At 46.3% G+C, this 24,982-nt stretch overlaps 2 protein-coding genes and 1 pseudogene across 3 annotated transcripts in view; all 3 read right to left on the bottom strand.

The window, feature by feature from the left end:
* LOC309550814 overlaps positions 1-24,982 on the bottom strand; it is a 567,902-nt pseudogene that overhangs the window by 62,477 nt on the left and 480,443 nt on the right. The gene's annotated exons all lie outside the window — the stretch shown is intronic.
* The window catches only part of LOC309549090 (uncharacterized protein), a gene marked incomplete at both ends in the record, with an annotated part of 143,098 nt that overhangs the window by 49,134 nt on the left and 68,982 nt on the right, over positions 1-24,982 (bottom strand). Inside the window, one exon of the mRNA XM_082249103.1 lies at positions 12,853-12,975. Within this exon, the coding sequence (XP_082105229.1) occupies positions 12,853-12,975 (123 nt within the window). The remainder of the gene's footprint in view (positions 1-12,852; positions 12,976-24,982) is intronic.
* On the bottom strand, positions 7,163-9,425 carry LOC309549156 (uncharacterized protein; the record flags this gene model as incomplete). Its single annotated transcript, XM_082249217.1, has 3 exons — positions 7,163-7,260; positions 7,345-8,496; positions 9,416-9,425. The coding sequence occupies 3 exons, from the start codon at positions 9,423-9,425 to the stop codon at positions 7,163-7,165; spliced, it is 1,260 nt and encodes a 419-aa protein (XP_082105343.1).

The raw sequence follows: 24,982 nt of genomic DNA, 5'->3' as shown, positions 1-24,982 counted from the left end.
TTAAATTGGCGCACACCCGTAGAATGGCGCCAAAGTACGCTACTTAAAAATCTCCATAGGCATTTACATTGTTTTTTTGCCACTGATGGGACCCTTTTTCCTCCCAGTGCCCATGCCCCTGAGAACTGGTGATAACCAGACCATTATTCTTGATCTTTACAGATAGTCTGCAGACGGGTATGGTGCCAGCTGATTGGAAAAAAGCCAACGTGGTACCAATATTTAACCACTTCCCGCCCGCCCGCCCTATAGGCAATTGACGGCGGGAATGTGGTTGTATTATCCTGACCGGAGGTCATATGACGGCGGCAGGATAGTACAGCTCTGGGCGCCCCCCGGGGGCGCGCAGAGCGGCGATCGGTGATGCGAGGTGTCAGTCTGACACCCTGCATCTCCGATCTTGGTAAAGAGACTACTGACGTAGCTCTTTACCATGTGATCAGCCGTGTCCAATCACGGCTGGTCACATAGTAAATAGGAAGAGCCGTTGATCGGCTTTCCTCAGTTCGTGCCTGACAGGCACGAGTAAAGGAGCGCCGATTGGCGGCTCCCCTGACAGGGGGGGGGGTCGGCACTGGTAATCAGATCATTGATTACCAGTGCAGACCCTCGGGGGGGGGGGGATGCCACTAGAACCACCAGGGATGCCCACTATGACCCCAGGGATGCCCACTATGGCAACCAGGGATGGCAATCAGGGCTCGGGGAGCCCCCCATTGCCCTCCCCATCAGTGCTGCCCGCCAGTGCCCTCCCTATCAGTGCTTACCACAAGTGCCCATCATTGCCATCTTTTAGTGTCACCCACCTGTGCCCATTATTGCCCACCAGTGCCGCCTATCAGTGCCGCCCGTCAGTGCCCACCAGTGCCGCCTATCAGTGCCCATTAGTGACCGTCAGTGCCACCTATCAGTGCCCGTCAATACCACCTATCAGTGCCCATCAATGCCGCCTATCAGTGCCCAGCAGTGCCGCCTATCAGTGCCCACCAATGCTGCATATCTGTGCTACCTATCAGTGCCTATCAGTGCCGCCTATCAGTGCCACTCCATCAGTGCCTCCTCATCAGTGCCTGTCAGTGCAGTCTCATCAGTGCAGGAAAAAACTTATTTATTTACAAAATTGTATAACATAAACAAAAAAACTTTTTTTTTTTTCAAACTTTTCGGTCATTTTTTATTTGTTTAGCAAAAAAAAAAAAAAACCCCACAGGTGATCAAATACCACCAAAAGAAAGCTCTATTTGTGGGGGGAAAATGACATAAATTTGGTGTAGGTACAGTGTTTCATAACCGCGCAATTGTCATTCAAAATGCAACAGCGCTAAAAGGGGAAAATTGGCCTGGGCAGGAAGGGAGGAAAGTGCCCTGTATTGAAGTGGTTAAAAAAAGCCGAGATATATCCCGGGTAACTATAGGCCAGTCAGCCTAACATCAGTAGTCTGCAAGATTTTGGAGGGGATGTTAAGGGACTATATACAAGACTTTAGTAATGAAAAGGGTATTATAAGTAGTAATCAGCATGGATTCATGAAAGATCGTTCATGCCAAAGCAATCTATTAACCTTCTACGATGAAGTGAGTTGTCATCTAGATAAAGGTAAGCCTGTGGATGTGGTGTATCTGGACTTTGCAAAGGCCTTTGACACAGTTCCCTACAAACGCTTACTGTACAAACTAAGGTGCATAGGTAGGGACCATAGGATGAGTACCTGGATAGAGAACTGGCTCCAGGAGAGAGTCCAGAGGGTGGTGATAAATGGGGAGTACTCGGATTGGGCAGGTGTGGAAAGTGGGGTCCCCCAAGGTTCTGTCCTGGGACCAATCCTGTTTAATTTATTTATAAATGACCTAGAGGAGGGGATATCTAGCACAATCTTGGTATTTGCGGATAATACTAAACTAAGTAGGGCAATAACTTCTATGCAGGATGTGGAAACCTTACAAGCAGACCTGAACAAAATAATGGGGTGGGCAACTACATGGCAGATGAGGTTTAATGTTGAAAATGTAAAGTAATGCACTTGGGCGTCAGAAACATGAATACAAGTTACTCGCTAGGGGGGAACCTCTGGCTGAATCTAAGATGGAAAAGAACCTGGGGGTCCTAGTCGACTACAGGCTTGGCAGTGGCATGCAATGCTAAGCTGCTGCAAGCAAAGGCAGCAGAATACTGGGATGTATAAAAAAGGGGATTCACTCCAGAAATAAAGAGATTATTCTCCCACTCTACAAGACTCTGGTCCAGCCACATCTGGAGTATTCTGTCCAGTTCTGGGCACCGGTCCTCAGAAAGGATGTGCTAGAACTTGAGAGAGTCCAGAGAAGGGCAACAAAGATAATTAGGGGAATGAAGGACATCAGCTATGAGGAAAGACTACAAGCATTGAACTTATTTTCTCTGGAGAAGAGACAATTGAGGGGGGATATGATATCAATGTACAAATACTGTACTGGTGACCCTAACATCAGGAAAAAACTTTTCAGAGCTAGAGAATACAATAAGACCCGTGGCCACTCACTAAAACTAGAAGAAAAACGGTTTAACCTTAAACTACATAAGGAATTCTTTAGTGTCAGAGCAGCAAGGATGTGGAATTCTCTTCCACAAGCAGTGGTATCCGCAGGGAGCATCAAAAGTTTCAAAAAACTATTAGATGGGCACCTTAAAGACCACAACATACAGGGGTATACAATGTGTGGTTAACAGTAGACACACACACACATCATAGGTTGAACTGGATGGACTGATGTATTTTTTCAACCTCGCTAACTATGTAACACAACTATAATTCATTACACAGGCTGAACTAGATGGACTATTGTCTTTATTCAACCTCAACTGCTATGTAACTATGTAACTAAGATGGGCACCTTAAAGACCACAACATGAAGGGGTATACAATGTACGCAATGAAAGTGCATATCACCCCAATAATAATCAAGAGAAATATACACAAGCAGCGCTAGACATGACATGATTAATCATTGAAACAAAGTCCAAAAATGTTCATAAAAGAAGTTTTCGTAAAACAAGGTGCAACTTGGAACATCTCTAAGCAGTCCACCGTGGGATTAGTCACCAGTGCTGGAGCCGGAAAAGTAAACATCAATCCCTTCACCTCACCATGTGTACCTCTCCCCCAGGGAAACACACTTACCAGATAATGGTAAGAAAACAGCCCAATTCAAGGTAGCAGAACCCTATATATTCGAACCACAATGCATCCAAGATCCACTTGTATGAAAGTATCTGTTGTCCTGGAAGTGCAGAGCTCAAGTAGAGTGCATGGGGAGAAACAAAGAGAGGGCACATATGGCAGTATTGCTAACAAATCAGTTTATTATGGCCCAACCCCCTTGTGACGAGACCAACCTCGCCACATTGCATTGGAGGAGCCTGGTTGCCCGCCTGCTGCCTTTGGATTATGGACCGGCAGCTAAAGGGTTAATTTTACGGTGCAGAAGGATTTATTTCTCCCTTTCTGCACAGCCGTTCGGTAGATTCTATCTACTGAACAAACAGCCCCTGGTTCTAATTCGTATGGATTTGGTGAATGCTGGGTGACCAGGAGGGTGTTGAACACTGAAAATATGGTTTTGACTACTACAAATGGGACAGTCATATTCAGGAAAAATGTCTCCCTTGTAATATGAAGATTTTTGTTCCCATTTGCCATGAAGTCTCTGAACAGGAAGTCAACTCCTAATATGGTCATTACAGGAAGTTCTGAGGAGACGGGCTGTCTGAGGTGGCTCTCCATTCACCTATTGTCAGGTGTGCTAATGACCTCACCTGTTGTCTGCTAAGGGATGTATTGACATTCAGAGTAATGTGTATTGAGGGCTCGTTAGGGAACCATTGTTCTGTATCTGACCAATCCCTGTTGACTCATTTTCAAGTCCTCATTTGCATGGCAGTCCTTCTGGTCAAGTTATCTGACCAATCACTGCTGACTCATTTTCAAGCCCTCATTTGCATGGCTGGAGAGGACCTTATTGGGAACTGCAGGTACTGTGCAATTGACCAATGGGAAAGCGGTTGTTGGGGGAAGGATGTTCCAAATTCTTTATAAAAGTGTGCTGTGTTCTTATAATAAATGTTGTTTCTGTTTTACCCTCAACTCGGAGCTTTGTCTCGTTCTTGGGTGGATTCACTGTATGCTGTTGGAGACTGATTGCTAGGAGTGTAAGCTGATGTATGCTTTTCCTGTTCGTCTGCTAGCAGCTATTCGTGAGGTTCCAGGTTGGAGTGCTATTTTGTATCCAGTTCGGGAGTTTGGTGTTCTGCAGTAGCTGTGCCTGTCTCTCAGAAAATGGATTTTAACCCCTTGTCTGCTGAAACGGTCCGTTACACCCCTTACACCAATGCACTTACAAAACAAACAGGATAAAACAGCGTCGCAATGTACATAAAAACAAAGCAGCAGCAGACACTTGCGGGAGCCTACCAGACCTCCGTCTCACTCATCAGAGTTCCGGAAGTCTGCGAGTGCTGCCGAGACTCCCTCCTAGCGTCCTGCTGTTATGTGACTGCATTGCTCACGCCCTGACTGGTTTCGTCATTCAGAGACTTCTGCGGTTAACAGCAAACACACACACATTATGGGTTGAACTGGATGAACTGGTGTCTTTTTTCAACCTCAATTTATATGTAACTGCAGGAGCCTTCCACCCACTCAGGCGAGTGGGGGCGCTCCTTCACTGAGAGGGCTTAGAGAAAGACTGGGCTGATCTCTGGACCCAGGGATTTTTCTGACCTTGCCCCGAAGACTTGAGTCCGGATGCAGACAGTTGAGGCCGTCACCACTGCCTGGATCTGGAAGCACTGGTATTATATGTGCTGGGGATCTTAAAGGAAGGACGTCTGCTCTTCTCTTTACAGGTAGCAACATACTCTTCACTCCCGAGATCTTTTGGATATACTTATCCAGATCATCACCAAAAAGGCATTCTCCCTGAAAGGAGAAGCTAGCCAGTAATTTCTTACATGGTAATTCCACAGACCAGCTCTTTAACCAAAGGATTCTGTGCATATGCATTGTCATCAGAGCAAACCGTGACATTTGTCTTATAGAATCCGTAAGAGCATCTACTGCGAAACACAAAGTGTGAGGTAGATCTGACAGATCTTCCACAGACTCTCCTTGGTATTTTTAGATATTTATTGCTGGCTGAACTATATATAATCTCTGTGCGCCTGTATCTCCTTCCTCCATTAGCAGAAACACAGGATCTCCATCTTCCCTACCAACAGAACGGCGATCTGCCTTGTTTACATCGACAGACCACTGTTCTGCCTCTCTCTGGAACGATTGCAAGGTGCCGGTGGACATCATGTCCGCTGGACTTGTTGATTGGCTCCCACTGTGTCCAGCGGAAGCTGAGCACCGACGGCACACGTGGATGACGTACAGGTATGTGATTCTGCGCAGAAGGGCTGCCCTGCTGCAGGACATGTACATGGGGTGGTCAAAACAAAATATCTCCCTGATAAAGAGAGAAGCTATGACCTGGTGGATTACATGCAGAACTCCTGGGCCCAGCTGAGGACATTTAGGGCCTTAAGATTGAAGATGTGGTGGATGTCTCCTTTTGGTTTGGGAACTGTGGACAGAGAAGAACTCCTGGAACTCTTCTGGCCTTAGCTCAGTGAGATAGAGTTTGGAAGACTATTGTCATAGACAGGTTACCAAAAAGTTTAGGGCTTTAGAAAGGGCCTTCAATGGCTGTCAATGTGGTGCCTTCTCCACCCTCCATCTCACTAATAAAACCCCAATGGATGACTCTTTATGAACTGATCACATTCCAATCACCGATCATCTAATCATTGGTAAAAATCAGAATAAGCGATTACCACACAGTAAATGATATGAATAAAATAAAGCTTAAATCTTTTATAATATAATTAACAAATGTGTCAAATGTATTAATAATCATACATTGGTTGGACCAATAAAATGCCGGCTACTTTAATAAATCAAAAAAATTAATCAACCAATCATCAGGTATGCATTCTTGACCGTGATGCGATTGAGGACCCTATAATCAATGCTAGGTCTCAACTCAACCCCCTTCTAAGAAGGTTCACCAGTGAAAGATGAATCCTGATTGGCTGCTGTGGGTTAATGCATTTTACAGTAATCTTTTTCCATCCAGTAGGTTAGATCTATATACATATTTATAAGTAGAACACAAAAAGGATGTATTGTCAGAATTGTTTGTCTGCTGCCCCATGTATTGTCATGAATGCCTACTTGTTGCCCCCATGTATTACCAACAGGTGCGCACACCGTGGTGAACAAGCACGATATTACGTGTGAAACGCGTCCACCTTTCTGTATCCCGTATTGACTGTCTGCAATAAATATCATCGCTATAACCTGTTGGAGTGCCACCATTTTCATTGGTTTTATGCCCCATATATTGTGCGGATTGCCCACTTATTATTCCATATATTTTGCGGATTGCCCACTTACTATCCCATGTATTGTGCGGATTGCCCACCTGTTACCCCATGTCTTGTCTTAATTGCTCACTTGTTGCCCCATGTATTGTCATGATTTCCTGCCTGTTGCCTCATGTGGTGAGGGATCGGTAAAGGTAGACAGTTGAGTCATGATTTTACCACCCCCTTAACCTTAAATGGGGCGGTACACATGGCACTGCAATTTGCGGCTGCTGCAAACCTCACCCCCCCCCCCCCGGTCACATTGGGCAATGCTATTCAACTGAATGAGGTTGTGCCGCAACAGCATACGGTTGCTGCGTACTGGCGTGGGCTTTACAGGGTTAACATAAGGGCTCCCTGCCCCATCCACAGCGGGTCAGAGGGCGATGCAGGTGTAAACCAACCCCGAGTGGACTGTGGTGGTTTCACATTTGTTTATGGACTAAACAGTTCTACCCGTTACAATCCAGAATCCATTTCCCGTAGTACCAGCAGGGGGCGCACTCTGATGTTTCATTATATTTCCTGTATTTGTAAACTTTCCCGCACTCTGAACATGAAATAGGACGCTCGCCCGTATGAACTTTGTGGTTTCTAAGAAATAAACCTTTGTTTGGAAAACATTTCCCGCACTCGTAACAATAAAAAGGGCGCTCACCTGTGTGTAAGTAGGTGTTCTTTCTTAGGTAAACATTTCCCGCACTCTGCACAAGATTAGAGATGCTCAACTGTGTGTATTCTCTGATGGCTAAGAAGGTTTCCTTTCTCAGTAAAACATTTCCCGCACTCTGAACATGAATAGGGACGCTCACCTGTGTGTATTCTCTGATGCCTAAGAAGGTTTCCTTTCTCAGTAAACCATTTCCTGAACTCTGTACATGAATAGGGAAGCTCACCTGTGTGCATTCTCTTATGTCTAAGAAGGCTTCCTTTACGATTAAAACATTTCCCGCACTCTGAACATGAATAGGGACGCTCACCTGTGTGAATTCTCTGGTGCTGAAGAAAGTGTCCTTTTTCATTAAAACATTTCCCACACTCAGAACATGAATAGGGAATCTCATTTGTGTGTATTCTCTTATGTCTAAGAAAGCTTCCTTTACGATTAAAACATTTCCCGCACTCTGAACATGAATAGGGACGCTCACCTGTGTGCATTTTCTGATGGTTAAGAAGATTGCCTTTCTGAGTGAAACATTTCTCGCACTCAGAACATGAATAGGGACGCTCCCCTGTGTGAATTCTCTGGTGCTGAAGAAAGTATCCTTTTTCATTAAAACATTTCCCGCACTCTGAACATGAATAGGGACACTCCCCTGTATGAATTCTCTGGTGCTGAAGAAAGTGTCCTTTTTCATTAAAACATTTCCCACACTCAGAGCATGAATAGGGAAGCTCATTTGTGTGCATTTTCTCATGTTTAAGAAGGTTTCCTTTACGATTAAAACATTTCCCGCACTTTGAACATGAATAGGGACGCTCACCTGTGTGTATTCTCTGATGGTTAAGAAGGTTTCCTTTATGACTAAAACATTTCCCACACTCTGAACATGAATAGGGACGCTCACCTGTGTGTATTCTCTGATGGTTAAGAAGGTTTCCTTTATGATTAAAACATTTCCCGCACTTTGAACATGAATAGGGACGCTCACCTGTGTGCATTCTCTGATGGTTAAGAAGATTTCCTTTCTGAGTGAAACATTTCCCGCACTCTAAACATGAATAGGGACGCTCACCTGTGTGATTTCTTTGGTGCTGAAGAAGGTGTCCTTTTTCATTAAAACATTTCCCGCACTCAGAACATGAATAGGGAAGCTCACCTGTGTGTATTCTCTTATGTCTAAGAAGGCTTAATTTACGATTAAAACATTTCCCGCACTCTGAACATGAATAGGGACGCTCCCCTGTGTGAATTCTCTGGTGCTGAAGAAAGTATCCTTTTTCATTAAAACATTTCCCGCACTCTGAACATGAATAGGGAAGCTCATTTGTGTGTATTCTCTGGTGCTTTAGAAGGTTTCCTTTTTTACTAAAACATTTCCCGCACTCTGAACATGACAATGAATTGTCTCCTGTATGGTATAAAGAAGATTCCCTGAGATGAGATGGTTTTCCGCACCCGTCGCCACTGTCAGATATTAGAGGACTATGTGAAGTATCAGGAGATTCCAATGATCTCCTCCAATGGTGAGGTCTGTCATGTATATTATGAGGAACGGGATTTACTTCTGGAGAAGATGCCATGTCATTATCTTCTGTAGTCACATCTTCCTCCGATGTCCTTCTATTCCCACCACAGAGTCCGTCTGTCAGAAGACAAGAAAAATTACCAAGAGTTTTCCACACTCATATACACTGCTCAACACTTTATAATCAGAGTATAGCATCAAGTCAGGGAAACTCCTGGGATATTCATCTGCTCAGTCAAGTAGCAGAGGGGGTTGTTACCAACAGGTGCTCTAGATGGGCAACAATGAGACGACCTCCAAAACAGGAATGGTTTTACAGGTGGAGGCCACTGACATTTTTCCTACTCATCTTTTCTGAGTGTTTGTCACTAGATTTGCATTTGGCTGGGGTCAGTGTCACTACTGGTAGCATGAGGCCATACCTGGACCCTATAGAGATTGCACAGGCAGTCCAACTCCTCCAGGATGGCACATCAATACCTCCCATTGCCAGAAGGTTTGCTGTGTCTCCCAGCACAGTCTCAGGAGCATGGAGGAGATTCCAGGAGACAGGCAGTTACTCTAGGAGAGCTGGACAGGGCCATAGAAGGTCCTTAACCCATCAGCAGGAACGGTATCTGCTCCTTTGTGCAAGGAGGAACAGGATGAGGACTGCCAGAGCCCTACAAAATGACCTCCAGCAGGACACTGGTGTGAATGTCTCTGACCAAACAATCAGAAACAGACTTCATGAGGGTGGTCTGAGGGCCCAACGTCCTCTAGTGGGCGCTGTGCTCACTGACAGGCATTGTGGAGCTCGATTGGCATTGGTCATTAAACACCAGAATTGGCAGCTCCACCACTGGCACCCTGTGCTTTTCACAGATGAGAGCAGGGTCACCCTGAGCACATGTGACAGACGTGAAAGGGTCTGGAGAAGCCGTGGTGAACGCTGAGCTGGCTGTAACATCGTTCAGCATGACCGGTTGGGTGGTGGGTCAGTGATGGTCTGGGGAGGCGTATCCATGGAGGGACGCACAGACCTCTACAGGCTAGACCAGGGGTGGGCAAACTTTTTGACTCGAGGGCCGCAATGGGTTCATATATTGGACCCAGGGGACGGACCAAGAGTAGATGGACGGTGTGTATGTGTGAATTAATATAAACTCAATTTAAATTTCAATGCAGTTATGCCAGCGTGCCCCCTTTCAATGCAGATATGCCAGGGGGCCCCCTTTCAATGCAGATGTGCCAGCGTGCCCCCTTTCAATGCAGATATGCCAGTTGGCCCCATTTCAATGCAGATATGCCAGCGTGCCCCCTTTTAATGCAGATATGCCAGGGCCCCCTTTCAATGCAGATATGCCAGGGCCCCCTTTCAATGCAGATATGCCAGCGTGCCCCCTTTCAATGCAGATATGCCAGGGCCCCCTTTCAATGAAAATATGCCAGCGTGCCCCCTTTCAATGCAGATATGCCAGCATACCCCCTTTCAATGCAGATATGCCAGGGCCCCCTTTCAATGCAGATATGCCAGGGCCCCCCCACCCACGCGAGACCAGTGCACTTACCTCAGGCAGTGCTTCTCTTCAGTCCCCCGATGTCTCCTCGAGTCCTCAGTCCTCCCACCTCCTCCTCGGCCAATGGCATGGGATTTGCCTTTCAGCCAATCAGGAAGTGGGAGGACCCGCTTCCTGATTGGCCAGGAGGAGGATCCGTGTGACAATAGCGAATTTTCATTTGCTATTGTCACGCAAAGGACGGGCACAGAGCAGTGCGCCCCGGCCGCCACTGCCGAAGTTCCCAGGGCGTCCCAGTACAGTTTGATCCACGGTACCGGTCCGCGGCCCAGGGGTCGGGGAACACTGCGCGCTCCACGGACTGGAATAAAAAGGTCCGCCGGGCCGTAGGTTGCCCATTCCTGAGCTAGACAATGACACCCTGACTGCCATTAGGTATTAGGATGAAATCCTTGGACCCATTGTCAGACTATATGCTGGTGCAGTGGGTCCTGGGTTCCTCCTGGTGGACAACAATGCCCGGCCTTATGTGGTGAGAGTATGCAGCCAGTTCCTGGAGGATGAAGGAATTGATACCATTGAATGGCCCCCACACTCGCCTGACCTGAATCCAATAGAATCACCCTGGGACATTCTGTTTCAGTCCATTCTATGCCGCCAGGCTGGACCTCAGTCTGTTCAGGAGCTCAGTGATGCCCTGATCCAGATCTGGGAGGAAATACCCCAGGACACCATCCGTCGTCTCATTAGTTTGGTGACATTTCACCAAAATGGACTCGCCTGCTGCATCATTTTTTCACTTTGATTTTCGGGGTGTCTTTGAGTTCAGCCCTCTGTAGGGTGATAATTTTCATTTCCATCAAATGATGTGGCATCCTTTCCTTCCTAACACATTACCCAATCCATACCAGTATAGATCCTAACACATTACCCAATCCATAACAGTATAGATCCTAACACATTACCCAGTCCATACCAGTATAGATCCTAACACATTACCCAGTCCATACCAGTATAAATCCTAACACATTACCCAGTCCATGCCAGTATAGATCCTAACATATTATCTGGTCCATACCAGTATAGATCCTAACACATTTCCCAGTCCATATCACTATAGATCCTAACACATTACCCAGTCCATACCAGTATAGATCCTAACACATTACCCTGTCCATACCAGTATAGATCCTGACATATTATCTGGTCCATACCAGTATAGATCCTGACACATTACCCAGTCCATACCAGTATAGATCCTAACACATTACCTGGTCCATATCACTATAGATCCTAACACATTACCCTGTCCATAACAGTATAGATCCTAACACATTACCCAATCCATACCAGTATAGATCCTAACACATACCCTGTCCATACCAGTATAGATCCTAACATATTATCTGGTCCATACCAGTATAGATCCTAACACATTTCCCAGTCCATATCACTATAGATCCTAACACATTACCCAGTCCATACCAGTATAGATCCTAACACATTACCCAGTCCATATCACTATAGATCCTAACACATTACCCTGTCCATACCAGTATAGATCCTGACATATTATCTGGTCCATACCAGTATAGATCCTGACACATTACCCAGTCCATACCAGTATAGATCCTAACACATTATCCAGTCCATACCAGTATAGATCCTAACACATTACCCAGTCCATACCAGTATAGATCCTAGCACATTACCCAGTCCTTACCAGTATAGATCCTAACACATTACTCAGTCCATACCAGTATAGATCCTAACACATTTCCTAGTCCATACCAGTATAGATCCTGACATATTATCTGGTCCATACCAGTATAGATCCTAACACATTACCCAGTCCATACCAGTATAGATATCTAGTATGATGTTTTTCTGGGTGCAATCACAACACCAAACTATGACAACTAACCAGATCAATGATACCACCCAACCAAACATCACTAAGTAAGCTTTAACCCATTCTTGTATAATTACCCGAGCTGATATCTGGAGGAGTTTCTTCCTCTTTAACTGCGTCCATCATCCCAACCTCCTCTGTAAAATGCTGATCACCCCTCACATACGTCTTTTCCTTTATAACCTCAATTTGTACATTTATCAGATCTTCATCCTAAACCAACAAAATGGCAGAAATAATAATAAGAGAAGAATGATATCTCTTAGGGCTTGGGATCACTTTCCTACATTCTCATCTACCTGATGATGGTGGGGGATGGTGTGATCTTCCTGTGTGGAATCCCGGGAATACAGACGGGGACATCTCTCTGGTGGATTTCTGCAACTGGATGACTCCACCATGGTGTCCTGGTACTGCTTTCTGTGACCTTTTGGAAACTCAGCCTCCTCCATTACAAATTTCTCATCATCCTCCTCTTTTATCTCTTCTTTAATGTTAAGTTGTGTGGAATCCCGGGAATACAGAGGACGGGGACATCTCTCTGGTGGGTTCCCATTACTGGATCCATCTGTAGGAAACACACACACTGACTGAATACATTGTTTCTATGTGTTTATCAGATGATGGTGGATCTAGGTGGACCCTCCGTACTGCTCTCTCCTTTACAATAAAGTCTCCTCTTACCCGGTGATGTGAGGGGCGGCTGATTCTCCATCATGATGTCTTTGTAGAAGTGGATCTACTGATCCTCAAACATCAATCCATATACCCAAACAGTTTTTGTATTTAGTGGCCATCACTCACCTGTGCTGATGTCTGGAGAAGATTCCTCCTCTTTAACTTTGTCCATCATCCCAACCTCTTCCCTGAACTGCTGATCACCCCTCACATACGTCTCTTCTTCCTCTTTAACCTCATCTTTTATATCTATCAGATTTTAATTCTAAACAAACAAAATAACAGGGAATGGTTTCTTTAAAATGTGAGCACAAATAACCTTATACCTAAAAGTGGATTATATTTTCATACAGTCAGATCACTTTTACGATCTCTACTTCCATCTTTACCTACCTGGTGATGGTGGGGGATGGTGTGATCTTCCTGTGTGGAATCCCGGGAATACAGAGGATGGGGACATCTCTCTGGTGGGTTCCCATTACTGGATCCATCTGTAGGAAACACACACACTGACTGAATACATTGTTTCTCCGTACTGCTCTCTCTTTTACAATAAAGTCTCCTCTTACCCGGTGATGCGAGGGGCGGCTGATTCTCCATCATGACGTCCTTGTAGAGATCCTTGTGTCCTTCTAAGAATCTTCTGAGAATCCTCCGCTCCTCTCTGGTCAGGTCTGTGTTTTGCTAATAGAAATAAGAGTGATGTCATGTGACCTCCCAGAATCCTCCTCACCTCTCCGGTCAGGTCTGTGCTTTTTTAATAGAAATAAGAGCGATATCATGAGAGACGCGAGTGAAAGAAAGGTGGCAGCATTGGGTAGTGGGGGACAACAGTGTCAGTGGGGGTTGTGAAATATAGGTGAGCAGTGTGGAAAGGGGGGTGAGGAGAAGGGAACAACAGTGTTGGATGAGGAATGAGAAGTAGGGAACACGGGTGATAGATGGGGGTGAGGAATGGGGGACAGCTGTATTAGATGGGGGGTGAGGAATGGGGGAGAGTGGTGTTAAATGGGGGGGGGTGAGGAATGGGGGACAGCGGTGTTGGATGGGGGGTGAGGAGTGGGGGCCCAGTTGGTGTTGGGGCAGAGGACGGGATTAATGTTAGTAGTGATGAGGAAGGAAAGCTGGTGAATATTTCCAGAGGTGAGTGTCGGGATCACCCCGAGCTCTGCCTCTTCCCCAGATAGATTATGAGTACCTCGGCTCTGCCTGGAGAGGGCGCTACAGGAGAGCGGGAGGAAGTTTTGTTGCTCATCCTACTTATGTGATTTCACTGGGGGACTGCAATCTGATTCTCAGTGTTTTGTGTTACTCGTTTTCTGTTCCCCCAGCATAAAAACGGAAGGAGAACATTTTCTTTATGTAATTAAAGATTATATATAGAAAATAATATCTTATTACCTCCTCTGCTGCCACTTCCAGCAACGTCTCCTCTCTACTTCCTCCCGACTCGCTTCTGAAATTCTTATTTATAGCTGACATCACTTCCTCTGTGGAACTACATCACTTCCTGTCAGTATCTTACATCACTTCCTGTCAGTATCTTACATCCTTTCCTGTCAGTATTTTACATCTCTTCCTGTTTGTACCTCGTCACTTCCTGTCTGTGCATTCCATCTGAGAGAAGTTAGGTCACCACCTTGTGGACCATATTGTAAGGTGACCAGATTTTTAAAATGAAATCCGGGGACATATTTGTTTTTTTTTGGGCAAATGGTAAACTATTTTATAAGCATATTTCCTTGAAATGATCTGTGAGGTGTATGTGGGATGTGTTTATGGAATGATTGTATGATATATATGTTATTTCTCACATTTCGTCCATGAGATAGAAAAGAAATACGGCAGAGCTTCAATGTGCAAATAGTGGTGAAACACCCTATATAATAATAAAATGTAAAATATGCACATAAATTTTACTATGTATTGTGATTATATATGGGGGGAGGGGGGTTACCACTATTTGCACATTGCAGCTCTGCGATATTTCTTACCTTTTGTTTACCATTGGTTGATTTGCACACGATATTCATTTATAGGTTTTACCATTATAAGTCCATTTGTAGAATTTTATAGATGAAGTGTAGGGCAGTGCAGCATTTTTTGTTTTTTATTGTTGCACGTTAGATGAGGGAACCGATAACAAGATTCTCTTATTGCTTTTCAGATTTTTTTAGTTGCATGGTAGTTGTTTTACTTAATTTGTTATGTCCCCTGTATGCTGGTGGTCAGTGTGCTCCCTGTATGCTGGTGGTCAGTGTGCCCCCTGTATGCTGGTGGTCAGGTGTGCCCCCTGTATGCTGGTGGTCAGTGTGCCCCCTGTATGCTGGTGCTATGTGCAGGGTGTAGGAGGATTCTACATGCAGGAGGATGCTATGTGCAGGAGGATACCACGTGCAGGGTGCAGGAAGATGCCACGTGCAGGGTGCAGGAAGATGCCACGTACAGGGTTCAGGAAGATGCCACATGCAGGGGTCAGGAAGATGCCACATGAAGGATTCAGGAGGATGCCACGTGCAGGGTTCAGGAGGATGCTACGTACAGAGGGCAAGGCTATTACCTATTATTTTTTCTACTGTATTTAATCACAGTATATATGTAATTATTTTTGTGTGTGTATGTTTTGTCAGTATATGTGTGAATATTATTTTCTGTGTGTGGGTGGGTCTTTGTAAGGTCACTCACACCTTGCCTGTATAAAACATATACACCTCACATCACCTCACCACCAGAGAGACACTACAGGAGATGGTGAGAGACTGCAAACACATTATTGCAGGAGATGGTCAAAGACTGCAGACCTAGTACAGGAGATGGTTAGAGACTGCAGACATTTTACAAGAGATGGTCAGAGACTGCAGACATGGTTCAGGAGATGGTCAGAGACTGCAGACATGGTACAGGAGATGGTCAGAGATTGCAGATATGATAAAGGAGATGGTCAGAGACTGTAGACATTGTACGGGAGATGGCCAGAGACTGCAGATATGGTACAGAAGATGGTCAGAGACTGCAGACATGATACAGGAGATGGTCAGAGACTGCAGACATGATACAGGAGATGGTCAGAGACTGCAGACATGGTACAGGAGATGGTCAGAGACTGCAGACATGGTACATTAGATGGTCAGAGATTGCAGACATGAAACAGGAGATGGTCAGAGATTGCAGATATGATGATGATTGATTTTAAGAGATAGTCAGGGACTGAGTTTACAGCTGAACCCGGTGTAAAAGTGTATAGTATGGCAGGGCTGCTCCACTCTATTTAAACCAGCTCTGCAAGATCAAGTCAGTAATAGAGTTGAGCGGACACCTGGATGTCCGTGTTCGGCGGGTTCGGCCGAACTTTAAAAAAAAGTCCGGGTCCGTGTCCCGGACTTTTGCCGAACTTTTCCCGGACACCGAACCCCATTGAAGTCAATGGGGACCCGAACTTTCAGGCACTAAAATGGCTCTAAAACACCAAAGGAAAGGGCTAGAGTGCTGCAAATGGCAGCAAAACGTAATTAAGAGCATGGCAAGTGCTCTGCAAACAAATGTGGATAGGGAAATAACTTAAAACAACAAAAAAAAAACAGAAAAATAAAACAATGTTCTTCATCTCTGAAGGACGAGGCCCATATGGAGTAGGAGGGAGGTTGAGGTGGTGGTGGATGTGGCGGTCTCATAGGCGTGCGCACAGGGTGTGCCGGATATGCCTGGGCACACCCTAATCACCTAGGGCACATAGCATTATCACTCTGTTTGCCAGTGAGGAGATGGGAAAGATCTCCCTCGGACCTGCTCTGCTCTATTTCTCTTTGCCAGCAGGGAGAGTAATGTATCGGGGCCATGTACATGTAGGCAAACACATGCATGTGTATTTCAACTTTGGGGTGCACACCCTAATGCAATAGGCTGCGCACACCTATGTGCGGTGTAGGTGGAAGCGGCGGTGGAGGAGGACCAGGGCCGGATTAAGAGCATCATGGGCTTGGTGCTGAGGATTTTGAAGGGCCTTAAGGGCCGTGCCTTGGCATGCACCCAGAGGAGGAAGGGTGCAGCCATGCATGCCTAATTCAACATGGGATGCTGTCTCTGAAGCCCATAAACACATCCATGCATCGGCAACTGTCCCTCCTTGTCAGGCCTTCGTGCTGTGTGGGGAGGTTCTGAGGGAGCTGCCTGGGGAAGCGAGCATAGAAGCCAGACTTCTGTGTTTACAAGTGACAGAAGAGCGGTAACAGTGAATATGGCCAACCCGGGGCCTATATAAAAGGTAGGGGCCTGGAGCTGCAGCTCCAATAGCCCCTACGTTAATCTGGCCCTGAGGAGGAGGACGAGGTAGCCAACACTGCTTCTTTTCACAAATTTTAAATGAGGGTACACCCCAAAAGAGTGAGAAAGAGCAAAAATGGAACAATGGGTGGGTAAGGTCGGTATCCATCGCTATTCTGCACAAGGTACGGAAAAGTCCTGTGGGATCCATGCCTGGTTCATTTTAATGAACGTGAGCTTGTCCACATTGTCTCTGGACAGGCGGCTGCGCTTGTCTGTTATAACGCCCCCAGCCGTGCTAAATACCCGTTCAGATAATACACTGGCTGCAGGGCACGCCAGCACCTCCAAGGCGTAAAGGGCAAGCTCAGGCCATGTGCCCAATTTGGAGACCCAGAAGTTGAAGGGGGCAGACCCGTCATTCACTACATGTAGGCGTGTGCACACATACTGCTCCACCATGTTGGTAAAATGCTGCCTCCTGCTAAGACGTTCCATCTGAGCTGCTGGTGCTGCTGTTTGTTGTGGCGTGCTGACAAAGCTTTTCCACATTTCGGCCATGCTAACCCTGCCTTCTGAGGTGCTGGTGGTGCCCTGGTTGCGTTGGCGACCTCTTCCTCCTCCTCCTCCTCCTCCTCTGCCTTGTGCTTCCACTGTGGCCCCGCTGTCAGGTGGGAATGCCAGCAGCATCGCGTCTACCAGCGTGCGCTTGTACTCACGCATCTTGCGATCGCGCTCCAGTGAGTGAATTAAGGACGGTACGTTGTCCTTGTAACGGGGATCCAGCAGCGTGGCCACCCAGTAATCAGCACAAGTTAGAATGTGGGCAACTCGGCGGTCGTTGTGGAGACACTGCAGCATGTAATCGCTCATGTGTGCCAGGCTGCCCAGAGGCAACGAAAGGCTGTCCTCTGTGGGAGGTGTATCGTCCGTGTCCTCTGTATCCCCCCAGCCACGCACCAGTGATGGCCATGAGCTGGCCTGGGTGCCACCCTGCTGTGAACATGGTTCCATCTCCTCCTCCAGCTCCTCCTCCTCATCCTCCAGAACTGTGCCCCTGATGGACAATTGTGTCCCTGGCGTTTGTGTGTGCAGGAACCCACCCTCGGAGCCCCTTGCGAATGACTGCCCTGAAAGCCTTGGAAATGTTACCTCTTCATCCTCCTCCTCCTCCTCATCCTGTGCCACATCCTCTTCCATCATCGCCCGAATTGTTTTTTCAAGGAGGCATAGAAGTGGGATAGTTAAGCTGAGAACGGTGTCATCGCCACTGGCCATGTTGGTGGAGTACTCAAAACAGCGCAACAAGGCACACAGGTCTCGCATGGAGGCCCAGTTATTGCTGGTGAAATGGTGCTGTTCCGCAGAGCGACTCACGCGTGCGTGCTGCAGCTGAAACTCCACTATGGCCTGCTGCTGCTCGCACAGTCTTTGCAGCATGTGCAAGGTGGAGTTCCACCTTGTGGGCACGTCACATATGAGGCGGTGAGCGGGAAGGCCGAAGTTACGCTGCAGCGCTGACAGGCGAGCAGCAGCAGGGTGAGAACGCCGAAAGTGCGCACAGACGGCCCGCACTTTCTGCAGCAGCTCTGACATATCGGGGTAGTTTTTAAGGAACCTCTGCACCACCAAATTCAGCACATGCGCCAGGCAAGGGATGTGCGTCAAACCGGCTAGGCCCAGAGCTGCTATGAGATTTCGCCCGTTATCGCACACCACCAGGCCGGGCTTGAGGCTCGCTGGCAGCAACCACTCATTTGTCTGCTGTTCCATGCTCCTCCACAACTCCTGCGCGGTGTGTGGTTTGTCCCCCAAACAGGCAAGTTGTAAAACTGCCTGCTGTCGTTTACCCCTGGCCGTGCTGAAGTTGGTGGTGAAGGTGTTACGCTGTGCGGATGAGGAGGCGGTAGAGGATGAGGAAGCGGAGTAGGAGGAGTTAGGAACAGGAGGCAAACCGAAGCGCCCTGCAATCCTCGGTGGTGGAAGGACATGCGCCAAATTGCTATCCGCCTCAGGCCCATCCGCCACTGCATTTACCCAGTGTGCCGTTAGGGAGATATAACGCCCCTGACCGTGCTTACTGGTCCACGTATCGGTAGTTAGGTGGACCTTGGCACAGATGGCGTTGCGCAGTGCACACCTGATTTTTTCCCCCACTTGGTTGTGCAGGGAAGGGATGGCTTGCCTGGAAAAGTAGTGGCGGCTGGGCACGACGTACTGTGGGACAGCCACCGACATAAGGTTTTTAAAACTCCACCAGACGGAATGACAGCATTTCAAAGGCCAAGAATTTTGAAATGCTGGCATTCAGGGCCAGGGATCGCGGGTGGGTAGGGGGGTACTTCCTCTTCCTCTCAAGTGTTTGGGAGATGGAAAGCTGAACGCTTTCACGGGACATTGTGGAGATGGTTGGTGACCCAGGTGGTGGTGTTGCTGACAGATCGTCTGTTTGCGGGGTGGCAGGTGCCGGTATCACTACAGATGTGGCTGGAGCTGCCGAGACTGCAGCAGAAGAGGAAGCAGGATGAGCCAGAGACGTTTCTTGGTTTTGAAGGTGTGTACTCCACTGCAGCTCGTGCTTTGCACTTAGATGCCTGATCATGCAGGTTGTGCTCAGGTTGAGAAGGTTTATGCCTCGCTTCAGGCTCTGATTGCACAGGGTGCAAACCACTCGTGTCCTGTCATCAGCACATTTTCTAAAGAACTTCCACGCTAGAGAACTCCTTTGAGCTGACTTTGGTGCGCTCCTTCCCTTGCTGCGTTGGGCAGTAGCAGGCGTAGTGTCTAGGGCACGGCCGCTCCGCTTCTGCACCCTGCTCCCTCTTCTGCTGTGCTGGTGGCTCTGTGCGACCACCGCCTCTTCCTCCAAACTACTCAGGTCACCTGCATGACGGTCATTCCATGTGGGGTCGAGGACCTCATCGTCCTCCACATCTTCCACCCAGTCTTCACCCCTGCCCTCCTTGTCGGTCTCCACAATGCTGAACGCCGCAGCAGTTGGCACCTGCGTTTCGTCATCATCGGAGACGTGCTGCGATGGTCCTTGCATGTACTCATCTTGAGAAATAAGTGGTTGGGCATCGCTGCACTCAATCTCTTCCACTTCTGGGGCAGGGCTAGGTGGATGGCCCTGGGAAACCCTGCTGACAGAGTCCTCAAAAAGAATAAGAGACTGCTGTATGGCTTGGGGCTCAGACTGCTTGCCTGATTTTCAAGGGGGTGAGGTGAAAGACGGTTGGACATCGGCTGCAGGTGCCAACTCTGACCTTTCTGCAGTAGACTGGGTGGGAGACAATGTGAAGGAACTGGAGGCACTGTCAGCAGTAAACCAATCTACTATTGCCTCTCTGTGTTCTGGCCTCATCACTTCTAGAGGCGTATGATGCCCTACCAAATACTGATGCAGGTTCTGTCGCCTACTCACACTTGAGGAAGGTGTTTCACTTGTGCGTGTAGCTGGCACAGATCGACCACGTCCTCTCCTTGCAACAGGAGCTCTACCAGCAGCACCACGACCCAGGCCACGGCCCCTATTTGACGGTCTCCTCATATTTCTGTAATTTAAGATCTTGCCCTAGAAAGGTGTTTATTGAATAGCGGAACAAAAGAACAACAGTATCGCACGGGTGTATCTCACAGTCAAATATGAAAACTATGCCGCAATTTAATGTTTTTTACACCAAAAGGGTGTATATTGAATAGCGGAATAGGATAAAAAACTGTGTATCTCACACGTACAAACACAGACTAGGCCCGATTAAATTTTTTTGTACCCTAAAGGGAGGATGAGGAAGAGGAGTAGGAGGAGTTGGGAACAGGAGGCAAACTGAAGCGCCCTGCAATCCTTGGCGGGGGAAGGAGATGCGCCAAACTAATTTAAAAGGTGTATCTCACACGTACCGATACAGACTATGCCGTAATTTAATTTTTTACACTCCAAAAGGGTGTATATTGAATAGCGGAATAGGAAAACATTTATAATACGGTGTATCTCACACGTACAAACACAGACTAGGCCCCGATTACAATTTTTCGTACCCTAAAGGCAGGATGAGGAAGAGGAGTAGGAGGAGTTGGGAACAGGAGGCAAACTGAAGCGCCCTGCAATCCTTGGCGGGGGAAGGAGATGCGCCAAACAAATTTAAAAGGTGTATCTCACACGTACCGATACAGCCTATGCCGTAATTTAATTTTTTACACTCCAAAAGGGTGTATATTGAATAGCGGAATAGGACAAATTTTACAAAACGGTGTATCTCACACGTACAAACACACACTAGGCCCCAATTACAATTTTTCTACCCTAAAGGCAGGATGAGAAGTAGGAGGAGTTCGGAACAGGCAGGAGGCAGACTGAAGCACCCTCAAATCCTCGGCAGTATGAGATGCGCCCCAAAAATTGGAAAGGTGGATCTCACACGTACCGAAACAGACTATCACGCAATTTAATTGTTTATACCCAAAGGTTTTGATTAAATAGCGGAATAGAAAATATGATTAAAAAAAAAGTGTATGTATATCACACGCACACAACCACACTAGGCCCCAATTACTATTGTTTGTACCCCTAAAAGGCTGGATGAGGAGTAGGGGGAGTATGGAACAGGCAGCACCCTCAAATCTTCAGAAGTATGAGATGAACCCCAAAAACTTGGAAAGGTGGATCTCACACGTACCAACACAGACTATCCCCCAATTTAACTGATCCCCAAAGGTTTTTGATTAAATAGCGGAATAGAAAATATGATAAAAAAAAGTGTATGTATATCAAACTAGGCCCCAAGTACTATTGTTTGTACCCCTAAAAGGCTGGATGAGGAGTAGGAGGAGTATGGAACAGGCAGCACCCTCAAATCTTTAGAAGTATGAGATGAACCCCAAAAACTTGGAAAGGTGGATCTCACACGTACCAACACAGACTATCCCGCAATTTAATTGATCCCCAAAGGTTTTTATTGAATAGCGGAATAGGAAATATGATCAAAAAAAGTGTATGTATCTCACACGTACAGAAGCACACTAGGCCCCAATTACTATTGTTCGTACCCCTAAAGGCAGGATGAGGAGTAGGAGGAGTATGGAACAGGCAGCACCCTCAAATCTTCAGAAGTATGAGATGAACCCCAAAAACTTGGAAAGGTGGATCTCACGCGTACCAACACAGACTATCCCGCAATTTAACTGATCCCCAAAGGTTTTTGATTAAATAGCGGAATAGAAAATATGATCAAAAAAAGTGTATGTATATCACACGCACACAACCACACTAGGCCCCAATTACTATTGTTTGTACCCCTAAAAGGCTGGATGAGGAGTAGGGGGAGTATGGAACAGGCAGCACCCTCAAATCTTCAGAAGTATGAGATGAACCCCAAAAACTTGGAAAGGTGGATCTCACACGTACCAACACAGACTATCCCCCAATTTAACTGATCCCCAAAGGTTTTTGATTAAATAGCGGAATAGAAAATATAATCAAAAAAAGTGTATGTATATCACACGTACACAACCACACTAGGCCCCAATTACTATTGTTTGTACCCCTAAAAGGCTGGATGAGGAGTAGGGGGAGTATGGAACAGGCAGCACCCTCAAATCTTCAGAAGTATGAGATGAACCCCAAAAACTTGGAAAGGTGGATCTCACACGTACCAACACAGACTATCCCCCAATTTAACTGATCCCCAAAGGTTTTTGATGAAATAGCAGAATAGAAAATATGATCAAAAAAAGTGTATGTATATCACACGCACACAACCACACTAGGCCCCAATTACTATTGTTTGTACCCCTAAAAGGCTGGATGAGGAGTAGGGGGAGTATGGAACAGGCAGCACCCTCAAATCTTCAGAAGTATGAGATGAACCCCAAAAACTTGGAAAGGTGGATCTCACACGTACCAAAACAGACTATCCCCCAATTTAACTGATCCCCAAAGGTTTTTGATTAAATAGCGGAATAGAAAATATGATCAAAAAAAGTGTATGTATATCACACGTACACAACCACACTAGGCCCCAATTACTATTGTTTGTACCCCTAAAAGGCTGGATGAGGAGTAGGGGGAGTATGGAACAGGCAGCACCCTCAAATCTTCAGAAGTATGAGATGAACCCCAAAAACTTGGAAAGGTGGATCTCACACGTACCAACACAGACTATCCCCCAATTTAACTGATCCCCAAAGGTTTTTGATTAAATAGCGGAATAGAAAATATGATCAAAAAAAGTGTATGTATCTCACACGCACACAACCACACTAGGCCCCAATTACTATTGTTTGTACCCCTAAAAGTCTGGATGAGGAGTAGGGGGAGTATGGAACAGGCAGCACCCTCAAATCTTCAGAAGTATGAGATGAACCCCAAAAACTTGGAAAGGTGGATCTCACACGTACCAACACAGACTATCCCCCAATTTAACTGATCCCCAAAGGTTTTTGATTAAATAGCGGAATAGAAAATATGATAAAAAAAGTGTATGTATCTCACACGTACAGAAGCACACTAGGCCCCAATTACTATTGTTTGTACCCCTAAAAGGCTGGATGAGGAGTAGGGGGAGTATGGAACAGGCAGCACCCTCAAATCTTCAGAAGTATGAGATGAACCCCAAAAACTTGGAAAGGTGGATCTCACACGTACCAACACAGACTATCCCCCAATTTAACTGATCCCCAAAGGTTTTTGATTAAATAGCGGAATAGAAAATATGATCAAAAAAAGTGTATGTATATCACACGTACACAACCACACTAGGCCCCAATTACTATTGTTTGTACCCCTAAAAGGCTGGATGAGGAGTAGGGGGAGTATGGAACAGGCAGCACCCTCAAATCTTCAGAAGTATGAGATGAACCCCAAAAACTTGGAAAGGTGGATCTCACACGTACCAACACAGACTATCCCGCAATTTAACTGATCCCCAAAGGTTTTTATTGAATAGCGGAATAAGAAATATGATCAAAAAAAGTGTATGTATCTCACACGTACAGAAGCACACTAGGCCCCAATTACTATTGTTTGTACCCCTAAAGGCAGGATGAGGAGTAGGAGGAGTATGGAACAGGCAGCACCCTCAAATCTTCAGAAGTATGAGATGAACCCCAAAAACTTGGAAAGGTGGATCCCACACGTACCAACACAGACTATCCCGCAATTTAATTGATCCCTAAAGGTTTTTATTGAATAGCGGAATAGGAAATATGATCAAAAAAAGTGTATGTATCTCACACGTACAGAAGCACACTAGGCCCCAATTACTATTGTTTGTACCCCTAAAAGGCTGGATGAGGAGTAGGGGGAGTATGGAACAGGCAGCACCCTCAAATCTTCAGAAGTATGAGATGAACCCCAAAAACTTGGAAAGGTGGATCTCACACGTACCAACACAGACTATCCCCCAATTTAACTGATCCCCAAAGGTTTTTGATTAAATAGCGGAATAGAAAATATGATCAAAAAAAGTGTATGTATATCACACGTACACAACCACACTAGGCCCCAATTACTATTGTTTGTACCCCTAAAAGGCTGGATGAGGAGTAGGGGGAGTATGGAACAGGCAGCACCCTCAAATCTTCAGAAGTATGAGATGAACCCCAAAAACTTGGAAAGGTGGATCTCACACGTACCAACACAGACTATCCCGCAATTTAACTGATCCCCAAAGGTTTTTATTGAATAGCGGAATAAGAAATATGATCAAAAAAAGTGTATGTATCTCACACGTACAGAAGCACACTAGGCCCCAATTACTATTGTTTGTACCCCTAAAGGCAGGATGAGGAGTAGGAGGAGTATGGAACAGGCAGCACCCTCAAATCTTCAGAAGTATGAGATGAACCCCAAAAACTTGGAAAGGTGGATCCCACACGTACCAACACAGACTATCCCGCAATTTAATTGATCCCTAAAGGTTTTTATTGAATAGCGGAATAGGAAATATGATCAAAAAAAGTGTATGTATCTCACACGTACAGAAGCACACTAGGCCCC

This window comes from Pelophylax lessonae (genome assembly GCF_965119305.1).
Source record: "Pelophylax lessonae genome assembly, chromosome: 1".
NCBI classification, from domain to species: Eukaryota; Metazoa; Chordata; class Amphibia; order Anura; family Ranidae; genus Pelophylax; species Pelophylax lessonae.
Note: the sequence above shows the minus strand (reverse complement) of the source record. Positions and strands in the feature narration are given on the sequence as shown.